At 38.1% G+C, this 23513-nt stretch overlaps 1 protein-coding gene across 4 annotated transcripts in view; it reads right to left on the bottom strand.

The window, feature by feature from the left end:
- Nucleotides 1-23513, bottom strand: part of MID1 (midline 1) — a 180976-nt gene that overhangs the window by 83368 nt on the left and 74095 nt on the right. For all 4 annotated transcript variants that reach the window (XM_069875171.1, XM_069875162.1, XM_069875180.1 and 1 more), the window contains exon 2: nucleotides 15355-16070. In XM_069875171.1, coding sequence (XP_069731272.1) covers nucleotides 15355-16014 — 660 coding nt within the window. In that variant the 5' untranslated portion in view covers nucleotides 16015-16070. The remainder of the gene's footprint in view (nucleotides 1-15354; nucleotides 16071-23513) is intronic.

The following is a 23513-nucleotide window of genomic DNA, read 5'->3' as shown; positions in this document are numbered from 1 at the left end:
TGTTGCTGCAACACTTACCTTGAGGTCAAATGTTAGCTTTAATAACTATTTTGTATTCCTGTCCAAAAGAATGCTTACTGCCTGATGCTGATCAGCACAAGTATACAGCAGGCTTGTTTTGCCTTCTTATTTTAAAACTTAGGGTAGAAACAACATCAAACCTCAAAATACAGATTTTCTTTAAGTCTGTATATATATACATATATATATATATATATATAAAAACCAGAGATTCCCAGCTAACTCTGAGTTCTTTGCTCTTCATATTTTTTAATGTTCTTTCCACATCAACGAAATTCTGTGAGTTTTACTGTTGAACATGTTAGTCTCTGATCTCAGTATTTGATCTCTACATTTCCTTCTTTAGCAAATGTTGTTTTTTGGTTTTCATCAAAGCCTGAAACTTTCCTCTTCTCCTCACCTCCTTTCAATTATTTCTGCCGGCTCTGCTGCCACTTGCTGCTTCTGCAAATTTGCCAGCAACTGCTATGCACTAAGGAATTTTTATAAAAAAGCTGAAAAAGGAGACGATAACATGAAGGACTTTGAAGATCACGTGAAGGACTTTGTTGGCTTCATCTGATCAGCTAAAATGTTAGGTAACTCTTTTGGGAACACGTAATGTTAAACATTCATGGATATCCAATAATAGCCATAATACTGAATATTCATAATGGAAACACAATCTCGAGAGCCTTTCTTAGCATATAAAGGAACAGAAACACAGCTGTTAAACTAAAGTATAGTTTAAGCAGCAATACTTCATATATGTTTAATTAGAATTGGGCACAGTAAGGCTTATTAAACATTAACATTTGAAGACTCAGATTTGGCCTCAATGCAAATTCCTCTCTCCTGAAAATGCAATTTAATTTGGGGTTATTTTAAACACAAATTAGAATTAAAATACATTTTCAGATGAGACAGGATGACATTGGTTTTAGTTCTACAGTTTTGCAACCAGGAAAACTATTGTAGTAGTCACTTCATCATAACTCTTGACAGTTTAATGACTGCTTGTTTAATCTGGAATAGCCCAAGTAAAGACAATGTTGATGGGTTCAGCACACATTCATCACGGAAGTTTTTACAGATGTCTGAGTTGAGTGCTGTATTTTCATGTGCCAGTGTGGGTCCTGACAGCAATAGGGCAATTCATCATGCAACAGGCAAAGCTGCCCAGTGTCACTGCTTTCCCTCAGACAAGGCTGCCTAAGTTACAACAGAGCATCCCCACACTCACTGATAGCACTGAGGAGGATGTTTTTATAGGTGAGAAGGCAGAGAGGATGAGTCTACTCGTCTCCTTTAGGGTTGTGACTCTTCTCACTCTGATGATGGCAAAGCTGTGGCTTCAGCAGGCTCCCTTTGTTTGACTCTCCTTCCTCACTGACTTTATCACTGCAGAGTGTGGTGGGCAACTTTTCCAATTGAACCCATAAAAGGTTTCTCCTCCTGTCCTCCCCTTGTCTTCCCAATAGGCTTTCCAGCATGGCTTGTATTAGCCTTAAGTTCTTGTGGTTTCTTATTTCAGTCTGGTCATTTGTCATCCTAGCTCTGTTTTGCCTCTCTCTGTTCTTAGAATGACAGAACACAGGATCACCTCTCTGGATAAGATTATAAATGCTTTGCTGTAGAATTGCCAGTAATAAGCTCTGCCAAATTTATATTCTAAAATTCCCTGAGCAGCGATTTAATTGCATTATTTTGGATACAGCACCATAGCAGCTGCATTCATTTGATGAGGATTCACTTTGGATTTTGGTGAGAACAATGGCAAATTACCTCTGATGTGTTTTGGAATTTGCTCTTTATTTGGTTCAGAACAGCCCTGTTTTAGTGAGCATGACTCCCAAGCCCATTTGATTCTGCCGTCTATGAGAAAGTGGGAAGGCTCTGACAGGAGTAGTTAAAAATCAGAAATATCTACACCTGTTGCAGCTATTGAAATCCTGCAGGTTTGTGGTTAAAAGGGAATTACCAGACAGATCCATTCCACTATATTTCAAAGAATATTCCAGGACCATTTCAGAAGTCATGTGTATAAATAAATAACAAATCCTCAATTTTGTCCATATTTTTCATGGATGAACTCCCAAAGCAGAAAAGAATACATCCCTATCAGAAATCTTGTAAAGGTTCTCAAGGAAATCTAAAACAAATAACTTCTGTGACTGCTTCCAAGCTCAAACTTTAAGCCAGATTTGTGAAACATTTGTTCAATTCTTTTGAACTGCATGGAGGACATACAGTAAGTTCTAAACACATACTAGGGGGTGCCATGAAGTTTAATCATGGGTAAAATTCACAGAAGGCAAAAAAGGGGTAAAATTCTCCAAAGATCAAATTTATTCCCGTAACATTATTCCCAACAAAAGTTGCAGCTTCACATGAGAAGCCACATTAGAAGCTTTTGCCAGGGTGCCAACATCATGTGATGGGTGTAACTTTTGCAGGGAGTTCTTGTACTGAGAAAGGTCTTAGTTTTTATTGGCAAAAATATTTTTTGGCTACTTAACAACACAAGGAAAAAGAAAGCTTTCTTTTTCAGCTTTTCTCAAATTCTGAAAGGTTGACTTAATGTCAAGAGTCACAATTGTACATCTTAACAGCTATCTGTGGTGATAAGGAGAATAACTCTTAACAGAGCTGGACATAGGCTATAGATGGAATTGGTCCTCCTTGCTTAAGACAATATATAAGACCTTTCAGTCTTACTCTGTAAGATTCTCATCTTTACTTTGTTACAGAACAAGAGTTTGACCGATCACTGAGTCATTTCAACTTGCTAAACATCCAGAAAATGATTCACTTACTATGTAGAGTTGTTTCTTTACTGATTTTATGAGCTGGCACAGCTCAGGTTGGGATTAGATGTGACACCTAAGAAAGAGGTAGGGATATGCTGCTACAGAAGGAGGAAAATACAGAAACCAGCCATTAAATTGATGTGGCACGTAGGAAATTGCGTTTTAGACACCCAAATTGTGCATCTATTGTCAATAACTCATGCAGCCATCTTCCTGGAGTACATCTGTGTGGTCTGTGAAGATGGCTGGGTGCCTAATGAGGGAGAAAATGGAGCAGGTTCAGCGGTCCCACCTCACACACGCCTGCACCACTGCAATGCTGGGGCTGCTCACTGCCAGCAGAAAATGTAGGGAATCAGTTCACCAAAGGATGCAAAAGTGCCTAAGCTGCTTCAGTAGCATGACAGCAGCATGGAGGAGAGACAGAGAGAATGATGACAAGAGGATGAACCATTTCTTTGGCAGTAGGGGGATTGTTAAATCAGTTCAGTGATCCCATAATATACTCTCAGTGTTTACGGTATAAATAAGAAAAAAACCCAAATAGTCCATAATAAGCATCTTATAAATAAATAATTTGTGAGCAAGAGTAATTAAAAAAATCCAATAATATTTGTTGAAGCAATGTGGGATTCTGCTGCTGTGTCTGAGGACAGAATTTGTTATGTACAATAAATGTAAGATAAAAAAGAAGTAGTAATAGGGTAAATTTTTTTAAGACTGAACAGGAGGCTTTTTACTCAAAACACTCGAGCTGTGACTGCTTCACAGCACTAGAAATTAATTATATGAATTCTGAATCTTAAAAAATAATACTCAAATTATGTACGGACTATATAAGAGCACAAAACCCCAAAGCTTCAAAATGCTTCTCCTCTGCCTGGCATGCTCAGTTTAAAATGTCTTCCCATTACTGAAGTGTTTAGTTGCACTCCAGGATTTCTGACAGACTTTCTGTACAAATTTTTCTGTAGAAATAATGACTCAGAGAGCACAGCCTTGAGAGGGGCAGCTTCCAAGATCGGATATTTGCTTGACCTTGCAGACCTTCTCAGGAAGGAAACAAGTTCCTCCAAGGAAAACACGTGAAAGCAGATTCAGAGCCTGTTCTGCAATCAGAAGTCATTCAATGAGGCACTCCAGTCCTGAACTTCAGGGTGAACTGGGGTTCCTACCATGCTTAGAATGTGTCAGGAAAAAAAAAAGAGTAAAAGTCCAAGCATCCTCCTCTCTACTTCTCTGTTGTTTTCCTTCTTCCGAGTGACAGCTTCATTGCTAAGTACAAGCAGAGTCATTACAAAATAAGGTCTCCCACATATGAATTTATAACTTGTGACAATCATTTGCCTGTAACCCAACAATTTACTTGTACCCTGTATTGCAAACACTCAACTCTGCACACAATAGAAAACAATTAGACTAAAATAGCTTCCTAATTTATTCAAAATTTATTTTGATATTGTATGTGTTAAAATCTAAAGCCTCCACTGACTTAAACAGTGCTGAAATTAGGCATTATAAGATTTAAGAGCAGAACTCCAAATCAGGCTTGTTTGTTTGGTTGACTTTTCCTAAAGACTAGTATTGATTTATTTGACAGAAAAATTGCATTGCTTTCAAGTGAGAATGTGCAGACTGAATTAAGGAGACAATATACAGATTGTTTTTCAGATATTTAGAATAATATTTTATTAGCTTATCACTTTCTTTATCCAGCTTCTTCTAACGAAAGACATTACAAGAAAATTATTGATCTAAAGAGGTGGTAATACTTAGAGGAATTTAATGCTCAGACAAAGGTTTTCAATTTGTGTAAATGTAGACAAAACTGGAAGTAATTAAGTAAATTAAAGGGGTAAAAAAGTTTCCTCTGAAACCTTCTTACCTTCCTTCTTACCCCAAAAGAAATACAGTAATTCATAGCATCCTGCCTGCATAAGTATTTTAGTCCATTGGAATTTCAGGACAGCTGGAGCACGTGTCTACTGAGTCTGAAAAGAAAGCTAATTTGGCAGAAAGACAACATAAAAACCACAAAAAACCTTCATGGTTGCTGCCTCAGTTGGTGGATCTGAAGGGAAAGGTCACTTTTTCCTCAAGAGCGATCATAAGGAATGCTTAAAAGAGAGTGAAAACATTATTGTAAGTCTAACACAATGCCCTTTCCCCTGTAAAACGCAGCATATTTTTTTAAGTTAAAGATTGCAATCAAATGCAGTGGAGAGAACAATGCCTGCTCATATTTAAGGCACATGTTGCACCACCATATAAATTCAATGAAAGTTTTCACAACCTCATCAGGCATCACGAGTTGGTCCTTCTGGTAAGTGGGCACCTATCATCCCTTGGGATGGAAAAAGGCCTCCATGCAGGAGCTCCCTCACATGGCAGTTTTCAACGTACAGATGAATTTAACCCTCAGTTCTAACATTCTAACAGCAAGCACTTACTCGCACAAGAGCAATTTGGCTCTCTTGCCAAGCTGAAGTAAACTCTGTGCAATGGGCCCCACCACTGGTAGGGCCATCCTGGAGCAACCCACTGCCCCAGCAGCCATCTCTACGGGGGAAGCAGGAACCATAGGGAAGACTCTACAGCAACTAGAAGGTCCATGACTACTGGAAAAATATGGGGGCTTTCTCTCCCAGGCATTCGCCTCTACCAACCTCATGCAAATATGCACATATGTTTTTTTTTTCTCGTTTACAGTTTACAGAATATAGTGACTTTTGGTGTATTAGGGAAGGCATTGAAAACATCTCCTTTGGGATTGGCAAATTTTAATTTTAGTTAAAACTGATGATATCAGTTAAATATTATTTGTAACCTTTGAGTAGTTCCTTCAATTATTCCTTTGAAGGGATTTCTTGTATGAATGTGTTTAGGGCCTTTGGGCCACAAAGAAAACATTTTAAATACTCAGATGAGCCATCATCTATACACTGATCAACATGTTTTCTTCTCTTTAGTAACTTATTATTAAGATAGATGTTGCTCAAACTCAGTTTGAATGAGTGATATTCTCCATATGCTGCTGGCTTAATCTGGAAATAAATTTTACACATTGTCATTAGTTATTGCCTAATCAGTCTGCTTAATGCTTCTACCATGAGACACATATGTTGTGAACAGCTGCCCATCTTAAATCTCTTTTAAAATCTGACTATATCATAGCAAATAACAAAACTAGGGTGTAGGGCCTCGCACTTCAAAACAGCCAGTGCATCTCCAGAAGCTCAGAGATAAACTTCAGTGGGGAGGCTACGGTAACTGTGGCAACTTACAGCAACTGCCAGCTCATCTTAGAGTAAAGTACTGGGTATGTTCCGAGAGAACATTAATCTGTATAACCAATACAGTAATGTAGGTCCTTCTCTTTTACTTTGTCACAGGATGTTTTAATTTCTCTAGTAGTTAATAAAAGATGATGTCTTTTCTTTTTTATCTTTAATTGATTATAGCTAGACTTGGATATGGAAAATTTCTGATTTTCAAGTGCATTACAAGCTTGAATTGACACCATTATTGACAGATAGCATGAAATCTCAATATAAACTGCATGGGGTAAACAGGAGAGTTTGACAAGTCTTAAGCTTTGTTTGTGTATATGTGTGATACTTGTAGAGAAAAAAGAAAAGCTTATTTGCAGCCGAACAGGTTAGTGTTTACCTTCTGAGGCAAAACCAGAAGTTTCATACCTTGAAAGCATGTATTGCAAAATGTGTGTGTGAACTACAGATCGAATTACAGGAAACAATATAGACAAAAATGCAGGGGTGGCTTGTGATTTTAGGCATACTCCTGAACAAGAAGTATATTAACAACCCCATCCAGATACTAGTCCTGGGACCGAAGAGCTTCACTCCCCTCTCACTCCTAACTCTTCATTCAGCCTGACAGCAGATTGCTGCTCCTGTCTTCATTTGTCCTGTTATGAGCAACAACCGCTAAGCCTATGGTAAGTAATGGTGTAAGAAATGATTCATACAGCATAACACTAGGAAGTTATTGCGTCAAAAAGGCCCCTCTATTGTTTTTAGCTTTTAAAGAAAAACTATACATTTTATTCCTATTTATGGTAATGTATGCGAGCTGTTGTATATGTTATATGAAAGATCTCTTCTCACTGTACAGCATTTTATTTCCATTTTATTTAGAATATCATTTGGAAAAAAAGAATGTGGTATCAAACCCGTAATGTCATTAAGAAATAAAGGCTGAAACATGTGTGAGACAGAAGAGAATCTCTACCTTGTAGATTCTCTCATATTTTGGAATCTCTCATAGTTCAGTTCTTTTTGCAAATTTTCAGTCAATAATGAAAACTGTTATAACAGTGTACTAACATCAGTTTGGACATCAGAATTAATTTATTACACTGGCAATGGAGAGTTAGGTTATTGTATTTCAAACCAGAATAATTACAAGAAATCAAATATTAGTGCCCCCGCTGATTAGCTGAATTAGCCAATATTAATTTAAATACCACTAGATTATGCAAACAGCTCACTTGAATATTACCGTGACCATAAAAAATTTCTACGTACTAGTCACACTTGCTTTCATATTTTGTCCTCAGCATAGCTGAATGCATATTCCTTGAAGCTGGGATTATATCTCATGTACATATACAAGATCTTATAATACAGGACTTATTTTTAATTGAGCCTTTGGGAATTACCAGAGTCAAATTAAATAAATAATTTCTACACTTTACAGATGAGGCTGACAGATGATTCTGCAGTGGAACACTGCCTATTCCAGTGTCATAAATGCCCAAAGAGATTTCCTTTTTTGTTCTTTTCCCTTAAACCCCCCTCAACTTCCATACAGATATGAAGTTGTATTTTGTATGTTATTCCACCAAAATATCCTTGCCTTTTCAAATTTTCATCTTTTGATTTCTTGGTTTCTGTAGTGAGTGTTCTGTGGGCCACTAAAAGGTTATGGATGAGGGGTTAATCATAGGTTAGAAGATCATTCTCAATATCATGACTAATTGAACAGATAAACTGCAAAGGAAAAAGGAAGCCATAGGCACTCCAGTTATATTTCTCATCTGTGCTGAAACTGATCCCTGCCATACTGTAAAATGCAATTATAGGATCATACTACTGCTTTCTGTTATGGCCAACTTACTGTTGAAACTTTGCAATTTCAGTTCCCTTAAAGAAAAGACTGAGATTACTCCTTGGCATGAAGCCTTCATTTCTCCAAAAATGCAAATGTTGTGAGCATGGAACAAAACCCAAACCACCAAGCCCTGTTGCATTTAAAGTCAAACTGATGCAACTTTGAGCATGCATTTATTCAATACAAACACATAAAAGCCCCAAACATTCTGGAATAGTGTTGTAACTGAGACGGATGAAGAAATATTTCTACAGAACTACACTCCTGAGAATGGACATATAGCTTGTCCTATTTCCTTCTCTTTCCAGTTTTAAGCATCCAAAATCTCATAGAGCTCATCAGAGACACAGGTGCTAGCAGGCAGCACAGAATTTTCTAAATTTTGAAGTGCAATTCTAGCTACAAAAAGTCTCACATCTTGGCAACCAAGGACAGCTGAAAGCGGGTTTGTAAGCTGTAAAGGAGAGGAGGCACAGAGGCAGCAGAGCTCCAGTCCCTCAAGGTTATTGTATTTCAAACATTTTTGTTCAAGGCATTAAAACAACCCTGCATGTGTTCCCCTTCCGCAGTCATAAACTGGAATATTGCATAGGGCCAACAGCCCCACACAAAGCAGAAATTTGTAAAACAAATGATAATTCCACTCTAGCCTTCATAAATCAAAAAAGAAAATGCTATTGTAAAAAGCAATATTACTAGCAGTGCCAAGGCACATAATCAAGAAGGTAACATATTACTTATTTCTGAGCTACTCAACATACTCTAAGAGTTTTACTGCTGAAGACATTGCACCTTCAATTAGACATTTATACTGTAAAAGGCTAAGAATTACTTAAGAAAACATTTACAGAAGGTCTAGGAATAACTCAATACAGTCGTACAATGAAAAATCATCTGATTTTCCATTTTCTTTGTTCCTCAATTTTTCAATGACTTTAGATAACTAGAAAACAGGGCAGGCTCTGTTTGATTTCTGAGAGTGCATTATAAATGAGATAAAAGAGCTGTGAACAGCAGGAATCCCGTTCCACCTCCTCGGTGTAGATGCTTGCTCTCATGGATAAAAATGTCCTTCCCAGTGATTAGAAAAGGCTTGCTGCACGGAACGCTAAGGGATGCCAAGGGAGACAGGGAGCTGGATGATGGTTTTGGGGAGAGGCAAACACATATGGGAGAAAGAGGAAACACAATATTATCACCCACATCAGACTAGGAGTACAAAGCATGCTTTAGCAACCCCAATATGGTTTTACAAACCATGACATTCTGGAGAAGCTTCCCTCTCCATGGACTCTTCAAACTGTCCAAATTAGGGACTGTATCTGGTATGAAACCCCTATGCAGAGGTTCACAGTGCTGAGGATACATACAAGTACTATTACTTTGCTAGGCAGTGTACATTTTGCTGAAAAAAGAAAGGGCCAAAGAAAATCATAATAGATGTACACTTGGAAAGCCTTTCAAATAGAGATTAGTGTACTGAAATCATTGCTGAATTTGTGTTTTAAGATCAGATAATATGAAAAAAAAAAGTGATAATCACAAAAATTTTTCAACGTAAGAGCTAAAATATTTAATTGTGCTCCTACGATTGTGTGTCATTACAGAGCAGAGTTAAAATAATTTGGATTTCTCTTCATGGAGTAATGCAATGTATTAAATTAAAACTTGAGAGAAATCCGTGTTCTGCATTTCTTATTTGAGACATATTTACAACCAGGTTTTAGGGTGAGTCTTTTTCCGATTTAAAGAATACTATTAACCACCTTCACCTTTGTCAGAAAGTGTATTTGCTGTCACACTATTTATTACCTGAACAGCTTGGACCAGATCCATGACACATCTTACTTAATGCCTGGTCTGGCCTTCTTTGAAACCAGAGTTATGAGAACAAAGATAATAATGCCATACTATTGTACTACTTGTTCTTCTTGAATAGATTATGCCTTCAACACCATTATTTCCACTAAAAATTGAAGGAAATAAGCATTAGGCAAACATTTCTTAAAGACTTGCCAAATGTTAAATTTGTGAAATTAAGTTTTAAACAACTATGGCTTACACTATTTAAAGGATCTTCAGGAGATTAAAAAAAACCTCAATCTCACAGTTTTTCATTTATAACTGTTGTAAAGTCATAGTTCATTATTCCCTGTCATAAACACAAGGAACTTCAGGCTAGGCTAAAACATTCTAAAACTCACCAAAAGCAAAAAAAGACTGAAGTTATTACTGCATCAACATCTTCTATTATTCTTCTTAACTCTCCCAAAGAAACAACAGCTGCAAGAAACTCAGCCACTTGAGACAACATAAGACTAAAGAGAGTATATTCTAAAGTCTATCTTAATATTTATATATTTTAATGTAACAAAACAAGTGCAGCTGGAAAAGCTTTGTAGTGAAATAGTTAATTTCTACATCAATCACCTTCCATGCAATAACTTACTATTACTGGATCTTTGCAAATACTGAAGTACAATTAGTTGGTTATATATTTGCATCTATTTCTCGGTTAAGTATCATCATATAATATTGCATACTAATAAATGTGAATATCCATCACTACCTTCAGAAAAATAATACAGTGAAATATCTGTCAAATAGTATCAGATCTAGTAGTAATATCAAGATACGTCTAATCTAATAAAAAATCTAATAATAATAGACGTCCACAAGTTCCACATTTTGTCAGGTTGGATACAGTAGCTTAACTGTGTGTTAAACCTGCATAACTGGCATTATAGTAAGTAACTTTCTATACTGCAAATCTATTAAGCACGATGCAAGGAAAAGTGACACTTACCGATATGCTGAATAACACCTATCACTGTAATAGTCACATCCTGTGTCTTCATATATCATTCATATTTTTCTTTTAGTGTAAATAGCTTCCATTAAATAGGAAGTTAGTAGATTTCATGGCACAAGGAGAAGCTATAAATTTAGGTGTAAAAATATTCATGCTTGTAATATTAAAAATGGATACCAATTAATGTGTTGTCTATGTATACATGTGATAAATATATATTGACTGACCTACACATATGTGAAACTGCATATATTTACTGAAAATATAGGCATATACCGCATGTATTTATTCAAATTAAAGATTCTAGATGTTAATGACCTTAGACATTACTAGAAATTACATGTATTTTTATGGTGGACAAACTAGTCTACATACACGTACATAAAAGCATATACAATATTGTGTTTGTATACCAACATAAGCACTACAAATACGCACATATGTAGATACATATTTACATATATGCGCATAATATAGTTACGTGTAACTCCAGAAACCAATATTCCCAGATTATCAACCCAACTGTTTCTACGTGAGTTTAGATCATTTAGCTGCAACTACAAAATAATGTCAAATAAAAATAATTGTATTTTGCTAGTATCTCAGTAAAGACATTTAAATATGAAAAGGTTTTAAATTTATAATATACATAGCAGGGAAACAGACATATTTTTGCACTCCATTTGCAGAAGCTGTGGATTTAATGAAGTCTCTTCCCTTTACACGGTCAAAGTAGTCTTAAAAGAGTTGAACTCAATTCTCCCTAAGTGGAAACAGTTTATGACTGCTTCCTACAAAAAATATATTTGTAAGTAATTTAATTGACATACTGTAGAAAACTGAACCTTCGCATCCTGAATCAACAGTGTAGGATAGACAGATGTGTATGGATTGTGCCACTAAAACTGCATGAAAACCACACAAACAAGATCCCTTTTGTTCCTGGAATTGCTGAGTGCCATTCAGAGGTCTGCCCTGCCTTCCTACACATGCCCAATATGCGTCAGCACTAATAAAATTCAAACCACAAAAAAAAAGGAGAACCACAACTAACCTACAGGAGTTTGATTCAACAAAAAATCCTTCTTGACTAAGCAGTACAAAAATTTGCCAAAAATTATTTTTTGGAAAGGATATATGTGTCAGCAGCCAGACTCTCAGTAAATACGAATGTGAGTTAAAACATTGTTTTCAGTGGAGTTACGCTGGCTTTACACCACTTGAAAATATGGCTTACCATCTATCTTCCTCTTTTTTCTTTTTTTTTTTTTTTTTAATTACTTCATGGCTCTTCACTAATCTTAAATGAGCAGTACCCTTTCATGCACACCTTGTATCTTATCCCTAGAATAGTCCCTCATATCTATGTATCTATGATCTACTGAAAAAGACCTCCAACAACACACCTATAAACACAAAACCAACTATAAGTGTGAAGGTATATCATGTGGCTGCATAGCTAAGCAAGAAAAGGATTGCCCCCAGAAGAACACAAAGTGCTCTCAATTCCCTCCGCCCCAGTACAAGCTGAGAAAGAAAAACATCTCTCATGGTTGTTGTCAAAGGAAAACTTTCTCATTTTCAGAGAATTGCTATTTCATTGACTGTTAAACACACTTCAGCACAGACCCCTCTGCCAGACAAGTGTACAGAACTCCTAATTAAGGGGTTTCATTTTTGCCACAAAAGGAGCTAGATTGTAATGGCATCTTTTGTCCTATGCTTAATGAAGCATGACATATTGTTTAAATAATTAGTAACACCGCTGGAAGAGAATGCAAGTAATTAGCATAGCTTGACACCCAGAGCAACAGCAGGTGCTGCTGTTAGCATCAACAATGTGTCAGGTGAAACAGTTTTGCTTTTCTTTTTGGAAGATACAATTAACCACCCGGTTTTTTATGAATCTACTATACTATTGGCTACCACATGCCCATTCTTTCAGAATTTTCTTTAAAGATCTGGGTAGCCTATCTATCAAACTCCACATATTTTAAAAATTCACAGCAGCAATGTAGCAAACAATAATCCATTTTTTTTAGGTGGGGATTTTCTGATTCACTTGAACACTGAATTTGCCAATGGTGCATGCGCATTTTCTGTAAGTTAACAAAGATCAGCCACAAGCTCGTACCTAAGGTTTACATTAGCAGCATGACCAATGACTCAAGAGGTTATATCACTATTGATGAAGGAGGAGGCCTGAACATGAAAATGGATCTGAAATTCTTGCCCATCAACTACCAAATACTGGTGTGAACAGAAATCATTCCTTTACTCCTGGAGGATCAGTGCCAATCTACTGAACTCAAAATCTTGTTCTCAGAATTTTATATATAAAACAGCAAAAACTTCTGTGATGGAAAAGGCAGTGAAGAATGGAAAGACATAGTTTTCAGATTACCTTCTTATGAACAGAGAATGGACGCTGGGTTTGGATGGAAATCACCTAACATACTGCTCCTGGGCCCAGAGTAAAAATGTGTCATAATCGCTGGCACAACTGGCATGACTGATGTCATTGTTGGCATTAACAAAGTGAAATAGGCCGCTTCATGACAAAGGGGATAGGAACTGGATTTCACATAGACTAATAATTGTCTGTGTAAACTACTTTTAGATGGTTTGGATACAAAGAAAGTCCACATCTCAAAAAAATATCAGGTATTCTAAACAATTCTAGGATTTGCCATTATAACAAAAGAGTTATTTGACTCAGGCCTATGTTAACCATTCAATTAGTACTTGAATTACTCTTTAAGGAAGCTGGTGGAAAGTACTTTATTAGCCTTCTGCCAAGTTAGCTAAACTGGGTAACATCTAATGTGAACGTTACTTGCCTGTCTGACATACCCTTTCAGAGTTTGCTTAGGCATCTTTGCACAGAAAAGTCATAGATCATGCAAAAATGCCTTCATTTTTTTCTAACAACCTGCAATGTTAAGTATAAGATCACGATTGAAGAGACATGCCTTTTAAAGTCTTTCAAGAGCTGCTGTACGTGCATACATCAGCACTAAGAAATATTTACTATGTTTTTATATCCTCAAAAACATACTTATTCAGTGTTCAACATTGAAGGTATTTCATGCTAAGAAATGTGTTTCTATTCATGTAAAGTTAATAAACAATGCACTGTTAGCTTACTATATAGTAGCACCTGCTAAGGATATAAATCTCCTGGACTGAAAAGCAGTGTAAGCCCATGCAACTTCTATTCACATTGATAATACGTACGCCATTTCATCAATGTGCAAAGTCTTACCTATTAAAAAAAAAAACAGTTCAGAAAGCAAAAATAACAACAACTTCTTAGTAAATACAAAAGTCTTTAAGAGATGAAAGGAAGCTATCCGGTCCAAATAGAGAAGCATCTTTCATTATGCTAATATAATCACAGAACATGAGCTGTATGCTTGCAGATGCACAGAAGCACAACATTCACACAGCATGTGTATGTAGGTTTTACCTGCACTCACATGTACTTATCATAGACATGAACAGCCACTTATTTCTGTCTGAAGGTATTTAAGAAAAATCCTCTTGGTTAGTTAAACCTATTCATTTGATTTCTTTTTCTACCTCTGATATTCCATGTGGGAAGGCTGGTAGATCATCTTTGCCCTCTGTACTTGTGGTTTCTCAATTGTAGTCCATCTTTAAAAAAACAACTTCCAGTCACACACAGGCACATGCAGACCATCCAGAGGGAGAGGAGGAAGGGAAGCATGGGATGCTTAATTCTTTCCTTGGCTCTGCAGCAGCACCTAAATCAGCGCGAGAGGAATGAGCTTCCAGGCGGGTGAGCAGCCACTTGCTTTGGACTTGCTGTACAGTTGGAGCTCTGCCTCTGCTGGCAGCCTGCAGAGCCATCAGAGCACCCTGCAACCTGGCTACCCAATGCCACCCCATCCAGGGTGTTCTGTGTGGGGTCAGGGTGCTGCTGGAGCTGTCTTGCTACCTGGCAAGGCATGTACTCAGAGCCTGCCGAACCATGGGAATATCACAAGAAGCTCAGAAACAATTTCAGTTTTATTTCTGGGACTGCACCACCTGTAAGCATGGGTTGGAGGCAGCTCAGGAAGAGAGGAGCGAGCATTCAGTTTCCCTGGCTGGACAGGCAGCTGGCGTCCCTGAAGCCAGCATGGATAAATGCATCGCCTGTTAGTGGTGATATGAAGGGCTTTTCACAATGAAAGCAACCAAATGAAAAATAATTAACAGCAGAGCGTGCACAAAGAATGCCTGGCATTTCAGTCAGTGCCTGTGTGTATGTGGTTAGCACTAAGCCTTGTCAGCTGCCATGAATAAAGCTAGAGGTAGATAAGAAAATTCACCTAACCAACAGCACATGCCTCATATTCCTTATGATAGCTATAGAGAAAGCAAAGCACAACTAAGGGGTCTTCCCTTAAGCAAAATCTGACACACTTCCAATAGTGATGAGCAAATGCACGTATGTGTAACTTGTCCCATTAGAGACCGAGCACCTACCTTTCTCAACCCCTGCCCAAATGAAGAATTTATCATGCAACCAAAGGGCACTTTCCTTCCCAACTGCACAATGCTCGACTAGAAAGGCTGATAGGTATCACTAACCTTTAGCTTGTCATAGCGCTCACTTAAAGCTGCCACCTGATGGTCACGGTGTCGCCCGACCAGTTTACACAAGGCACAGATTAACTGGTCATCAGTCACGCAGTACATGTTAACTTTCTCATCCTCGTGCTCCAAGCACATTAATCCCCTGATGTGGGAGTCTGGGATGGGTTCGATGAGACGGTGGCCAGTGAAAGGCTTCTTGTTGGGGTGAGTAGCTTTCAGGCACTCCTCGCAGTAGGACACCTCGCAGGTAACACAGGTTTTCACTGCCTCCTGGGCAGGGTCCTGGTCGCAGAACTGGCAGAGGACCTTCTCACAGGACGACATGCTGTTGCTATCAAATGCCCGCTCCCGGCGGGTCTCACTGGGGGAATTGGGCCCGCTGACTGAGGCTTTCTGAAATCTGTCAATGATGTTCTGCAGGGTGACGTTGCGCTTGAGCCCGTCTAGACCGCGCTGGCTGAGCGTGATGACATAGCGGCACGTCGGACACTGGAAGGCGGTGATTGACTCCACCGGCTCGTTGGTGGCGCAGTGGGAGACCAGGATGCGGTGTGCGCAGTTGAAGCAGAGGCTGTGAGCGCAAGGCAGCAGCAGCGGGTCTTCAAACAGCTCCAGACAGATAGGGCAGGTCAGTTCCGACTCCAGTGTTTCCATCTTCAGGCAAAGCTTTCCTGTGGTGTCAGCGAAATCCAGGGAAGCTGAACAGCTATCTGGAAACACATGTAAAATTCGATTAGGCGAGAGAGAACATGAGGGGTCAGACATGGGGGGTTGTCAACTTTTGCCACTGCTCCTGGGGCTATCAACACCGGGTGGGAGAGCTATCTAAAGTTTTGAACCTGCACACGCACACATCAAGGTATTTAAACCTGGACTGCTTTATTTTTTTTTCTCACCTCTGTTCATGTAAGAATGCAAAAGCTGCTTATTAATTTCTTTCTCTTTCCTTTTCTCTCTCACGCGATCAAGAAAAACAGCAGATGTTTCTGTGTATTATTTAAGCCCAAAGTGATGACCTTCTAACAGCCTAATTAGATTTCTTCCACAGAGGCTGCTTTTGGTTTTACTAATCTAGTAGTAAAACTTTTTAAAAACATTCACCTTTGTATATCATTCTGTAAGGATTAGTCCATTTATGATAACTTAACCTCAAATGTCTCATTGCTGTAACAATTAACAGGGTTATTTTCTCAGATTGACATTTTCATTTGCTATCATAGCAACAGCATAGCATTTAGAATATATATATCTGTATTTACCTGTGTAAATATCTATCTGAATATATATAGGGAATACCGTTTCTAGGAAAGCATGTGATATTTTTGCATATATATATACCTCATATAGTAGTATATTCCTCCTATGTATTTCAAGAACATATGCAACTATTTGTATGTACTTGTACTTTTGTGCATATGTACCTGTATACAAACATATCTCACATACATATTTGTAGAAAGAGGATCACATGGTGCTGTAACTCAAACACCTAAAGGGAGGTGGATGAAGTAACTCATAAACCATAGTTTAGCCCAAATTTGTGATGATTCCAACCGATAGAACAAGAAGAGACTCTAGAGAGTAAGACAATGGAATGTGTGATTTGTTTAGAGGTTTGTGTATGCACACACTTTTGCTTGACTACTGTCTATTGCTAAAGCTTACGAACTACCTCTTGCTTTAGTGGCTTTATTAATCACCTGTAGTGGATTAGGAATCATTTACTTCCTAATGAACGGCATGGGATTTTCTGGAGAATGCAGCAGTACACCCCTGTCAGAGATCAACTGAAACTTCATTTTGCTTCCTTTCCTTTCAGCATTACAGAGAGCGGTTCTGAAAGAGTTGCCCTACGCAGCTCTCCCTGCCTGAGCTCCTATCAAGGGCTCATCGCTGCTGCAAGCAGACAGATCAGTGAAGCAGAAGCAAAAGCTATGCTTCACACTCACAGAGCTGTACCTCTTCACAGTACAATCTACTTAAGCTTTGTTGCTCATAACTGAGGGCAGCTTCAGATGGCACAGCTGCATCGTCTTTACACTGTAAAGTCATTGTTTGGTTGTGTGAACTCTTGCCTCCTCCCTTGACCAGAGAAAAGGAGGGACAGACAAGAATCCCCCACAAACAAACCTCGGTTCATTAAGGGTGAAGAGAGCTCAGGGCTCATTAGCAGCCTTGGGAACCAAGCGTGCTTCATGACAATTAGTGTGGAGAGCGTGGTAGCAGTGTCAGGAACGCTACCTATAACCCCAATACAAGCCACAGTAAAAAGGAAAGTTTAGCAAACAGAGGCAAGGTTCATATTACCCAGCAGTATTTAGTCCTCCTTGCTCTGTGGGAAGAGCAGTGATGCATCTGTTCCAGAGGTATGCTTAGAAATTAGGATACTTTGCCTCTTTGCACTAATGCATCCCTTTACTCTGCCAAGAAGTCTGAGCATTTAAAAAATGCACTGACTCCATCCCAAAAATTTGCTTTCCTGTATCTTCGGTGATGCTGATCTTATTTGAAGTAAAGTTCAGCTTGCCGATGACTAATTCATTTATAACTATCCATCAGCTGCCATAATTTCATGGCACATCTGGTCAAAATTAAAGGCCTGGCAATTGGATATAAGCAGAAAGACAACTCCCCTCCTTTCTCCTCAGCCATAGCCACACAGCACAGAAGAGATGAAGGCCTTTTCTGCAAATGAAGACCACTCTGTCTTTCCTCTTCTCTCTCTCTGTATCACTGAAGTCCTGAAAGATCAAAATCCCACTCACGTTGTCTGAATCCCCTCCACACCACAACTGTGGACCTCATCATCCACTTACACTGCAGGCTGAATGCTGCACTGGAAAAGGCAACATAACCATTGCTCATCTGTTGGCAGTTCAGTGAAAACCAGCCAACTTTTCGTACTTGTTTCTTAGGACCATTCAGAATATGGGGATTTCTTCCATACTATCCCTTCTGTACAAAATCTCTCCTCCTCCTTCATGTGCTAAATAGTTTCGTTCATTCTGTTTCCTTCTTAAAGCATTTTTTTAACCAAAGTCTTTTCTACGATATTCATATAAAAGAGAGGCACAGACAAAGAAATAAAACCAGCAGAAAAATAATTGCACCACTGCCACATGGGAAGATATTTGAATCACCATCATGGCTCCACATAAACACCACCGTGTCAGTTGATGACTAATTCTGATCTATCTGACCTGAATGAGCAGCAGCTCAGCCCTGACTAATGCTATTCAGCATGAGCAAGGGTGCCAAAATCCAATCTTAGACTGTAAACATCTTGGAATAAGAGACTATCTTCCAAGGTAATCAAAGCTGAGCACACTGATAGAAGTCAAAAAATGAAATTTCCCTGTTTTATTATACAGTTGCCAATAAGTTGAAACACACAGCATCTGGGACTGAATAATGAATCCTTTAAGAAAGGCTGCATTTTCTGGACAATCCAACGATTAATCTTCAATTGACTGCAATTCTGCTTTTACTTTTAGGTGCTTGAAGTACAGACTGTGCTGCTGATGCATCTATAAAATCTTTCAAAACTCACTGGCCCTTGCCATAAAGTTTCATATTCGTTATTTATTTTTTTTTCCTTGAGTGTGGTAGAGAATCCACAGCTACAGTAAAGTGGAAGATTAGGCAGAAACTCAATATGCCTGGCTTATATATGCACATGGTGGTATTCCATATTCAACATGACCCATAGACAGACACGCAAAGCCACATAAACAGCCTCCAGACACAGAAAAGAAAGAAGGAATTTCAAGTACATAATTTAGTTATTTGCAAAACTATGGAATTACTGGCAGAAAATTATACTATTACCAAAAAGTCATTGACACAAGGAGTACTTTTAAGAACACATATCAAAGTAAAAGAGATTGTCAAAAGATAATTGTTATTTAAAAATCAAAGATATACGTAAGTAACTGGAATGGTGACATGTCCCCAGCACATAAATTATACAATATGTGGCACTCACGTATGCTAAGAAATGCAGTGAATGAAAACCTGATTTCCATGTAGTTCATGGCAAGACTTCTACTAACCCTAGTGGAATTAGCATACCTGTACCTCATTTTAAGTAGGTGGCATAAATACCTTCAGCTGCACAGCAGTATGCCCCAAACTTTTCAGAAGTAAAAAGACATGGGAGAAATGAAAATTAAAACTGAACTTGATAAATTCCAGTATGTTAAGTAGCAGAAGAGCTGAACAGAAAAAGAAATAAATCTGTCAAGCTGTTTCATAACTGAATGCAATGCTATGCTGCAAAAATACTGTATTACACCTTCCATTTGTGGATCAGAGATATTACCAAAGTCCAGAAGTCCACCGATCTCAATGAGACACTAGTAATCAGAGCCCAAATATACGTTTCCTGAGGAGGACATTAAAGACGCAGTTCATCACTCTTTTGAAACATTACTATTCATAGGGAAATCTGGTCAGCTTGTGGCTCTGAAATCAGCCCATGGCTGACTGAAGGCTGACTCCTGATTTTTCATTGCTAGGAATGCCAGTGTTAAGGACGATCCCTATGTTTTAAGTACAGAAAGCAGTACATAGAAGCAGCAGGATACAAATATCAGAAAGTGCTGCAGGGCGGAGAGACTTCCATGAAAGAGAATTCTAGGCAGTTCCTCATAGGAAGCAGAACATTTTTTATTCTGAAGAAATCACATTATGATTTAAAGATATTGCAAGCTGCACATTGCTGTGTGGTGCTTGTTTTGTTCTCACAGCCAATATCCCTATGTGGCTTCTGTACACGGGCTAGCACTCTTTCTGCACCCAAACCACAATCAGAAAATTTTAACTATTCTCCACCAATTATCCTGCTGACTTCTTTGGGAAAAAGGAAAACATCCAGCAGTAACACCACAGGACATGGTGATGCTACTACAATAAAGAAATCTAACAGCATTCTTTAAAGTTGGATCTGGATAGGACATTTCATCCAAACTAGTAACACTCACCAGAGAGGCAATTAGTGACCTGACATGGTCTTTACATGTTCCTCATTTGTGTTAACTAGATGACCAATACTACTGATAATGTTTTAGAGTGCCACACATTGCCTTCCAGTCCTTTTCTATTCCAGCTGCTTCTATTTCCTTCAGAGAAGGTGAGAAAAGAGTCTAATAGGAGTGAAACAGTGGTGGATGTCCTAAAAGCAGTCTAGTGAAGGTAAAACTCCTAGTATGAATTAAAGCTATTTCAGTGAACTTTTAAACTGTAGTGAACTCAGCAACACTTAAGGAAGAAACAGAGCTGTAGGCCATTCTGTAAATTTTAAGCATCTTAGTAACAAATAACACCGAGCAAAAGAGCTGGACTTATGCCATGTTCCAAAATCCCTTGATGAGTTTCCTCTCTGGTAAAACTGCAGTTTGTCATGTTTTGGTGCATTATGGTTAAAATATGCCCAAGCACACTTGAATAGCTTTTTAAAAATAATATTTTCCAACAATTTGTTGTTTCAAGGCTACTACCAAATGCCTACTGCAGTGAGGCTATCTCAGACCTGGTCCTCCATATATGGGACACAAGACTGCAGGCTAAATTAAAGATCAAACACTGCTAGATTTTGAAGAAAACACTTGTCAACCTTTTCAGTTAGAAAATTAAAGTAAGTAAACTGTCATTATATGAATATGAGATGAGATTTTGTATGAAATATGATCATCTAAGTATGAAAGGTAATAAAACAAGTAATGCATATACGTATGCATGTATCTGTGACTACATATATGTATCTTAGGTTTATAGTACAAAGAGAATTACCATCAATACACACTCTGTTCCTGAATAAATGATGGCAAGTGCTTAAGCAGGCTACTGTCATCATACATAGCTCTAGTTTTCAAAGTGGCAGTATTTTTCTGTTAAGTGTTAAGGAAAATTTAAAATTTATGTTCTTGTCATAAAACCTGCTAAGGGCAATGAAAAAAAAACTTTCTATCCTGTTCTAGGATATATTCTCTTGGCAATAACTTTTCCTTCCAAGAAGTGAATCTCATTGTTTCACAGCACATTCAACAAACATTTCAAATGCAATTAAACCAATGGACTGCTTCATAGTTCAGTTTGTCCCAAGTCCATTATAGGTTTTACATTCTGCAGCACAGACATTTAAGTCTATGAGTACTTGTGGCGCTAGCAATCGCCAGCAGCACAGCTAGCAAGATATTTGTGTAAGTAGTGTAATTTGTCTAAGCAGTGTGAAGGGAACTAATAATAAAGACTCAGATATTTTTCTTTAGAGATGTTTAATGAAAACTTCTACAGTGCTAAAGAACACAAGCTGCACACACTCTGAAGCAAGCAAATACTTGTTTTCCCATTGTTTTTTATCAAAGCATTTTAAAATCAGTAAGCATTCAAAGCATAGTGCTGTTCAACACTTCCTGATATGCAAAACCAGTCAGCATAAAAGAAAATGACTAGTCCATCCTATACATACATTTTCACTGACAGAAGAATGATTAGCTGCCTTGTCTAGAAGTAAGTTACATACAATGTTCGCAAGATTTAGAGATAAGTCGTTTGCAAGATTTAAAGGGCATTAACACAGCAAAAGCACATCTGCTATGCTGTTTGTAGTGATAAAAAGCCTAGAAACATCACTCTGGCTGAAACATACTGTATTATAGTAGAATAACGTATTTTCAAAAAGCCAAGTCCTGTGTGTTATTCCATGAGACAAGAACATCTCTCAGAATTAAGGTCTTTGGTACAACATCACATATTCTTTCTCATGGAAGATAAAACAATAACTGAGCCTCAAAAGCTAACAGGCAAAAAAAAAAAAAGATCACAGAATCACTTAGGTTGGAGAAGACTCTTATGATCATTGAATACAACCATAAAGCTAACACTAAGTCCACCGCCAAACTATGTCCCTAGATTGCATATCTACACATTTTTTAAATACCTCCTGGGATGTTGGCTCAACCATTTCACTGAGCAGCCTGTTCCAGTGTCTGATAATCATTTTTCCTGATGCCTGATCTGAACCTCCTCTGGTGCAACTTCAGGCCATTTCCTTTCATCCTCTCCCCTGTTACTTGGGAGCAGAGACCAACACCCACCTCACTACAACCTTATTACAGGAAGCTGTAGAGAGTGATAAGGTCCTGTACAAAGCAGTCACTAAATAGCTGATTTAATATTATTTAGAGATTTAGATACAGTATTACACATGTGCATAAATGTATACTAGTATACATTTGGAATAGGTTTTGACATTTATTTTTTACATTCCTGCAACTCATGTAGCTTTACATTCTTTAGATACAAGATTTAGTATTTCCTGAAAATGCTTCAGGGGAATGAAAGTAAAGGATTGTTTAGTCTTTAGCACATATGAATCAGCATCTGTCTACTGGCATTAGCAATGACAACCTACCAAATTTATCGTAAATGTTGGTTCCAAAAATGTCTTTAATTTGATTAAATTTACACTGTTCATTTGAGAAACTGGTATTTATTCTGGGGTATACCATAACTAAACAACAACAAATACTGAGGAACTGGGTTCATATCTTGGTCTGGATACTGGCAACAACAACCGGGGCAACTCCAAAAACTTGCCAAAGGGATAGGTTGATGATGGATGCTACTCTGCAAAAAAAAAGAAGGCAAAATAATTGTACCTAAATAGCAAATCCCATCAGTTTCCATAGGCCTTCAGTCACACAGGAGAGCTAGAAATCTCTCATATTTCCCCAGCTGGGAACTTCACTTGTGTAATGCCTTAGGTGACATAGTACTCCCTGATCTTTAGCATAGATGACACGGCAACACAAATAGCCAGAACTAGTTCTCCAGATTCCTTCTAGTCATATGTGTGCACACATGGATATGTAATTTAGTACAGCTTGGAAACACTGGCACCCTTAAGCTACTGCCAGTTTTCTGGGAACGTCTTAGGGTGGTTTAAAGAAGCGAGTGAATCCTCTTCTCACCAAGCTCTCTTATGAATTCTTTCCCTAAGTAAAGATAAATACTACTTAAATTCATAATCATCCCTTCTACCTAGATAACGAAATTGTAAGTTCTCAGGGCAAAAACCCAAGGTCTGCTTTCTTATCACAGACAGCTTTTAAAACAGCAGGAAGAAATGTCCTGGGAACCACCAGAGGGTA

This window comes from Phaenicophaeus curvirostris, chromosome 1, assembly GCF_032191515.1.
Source record: "Phaenicophaeus curvirostris isolate KB17595 chromosome 1, BPBGC_Pcur_1.0, whole genome shotgun sequence".
NCBI classification, from domain to species: domain Eukaryota; kingdom Metazoa; phylum Chordata; class Aves; order Cuculiformes; family Cuculidae; genus Phaenicophaeus; species Phaenicophaeus curvirostris.
The sequence above is the reverse complement of the archived record's forward strand: the minus strand, read 5'-3'. Positions and strand labels throughout refer to the sequence as shown.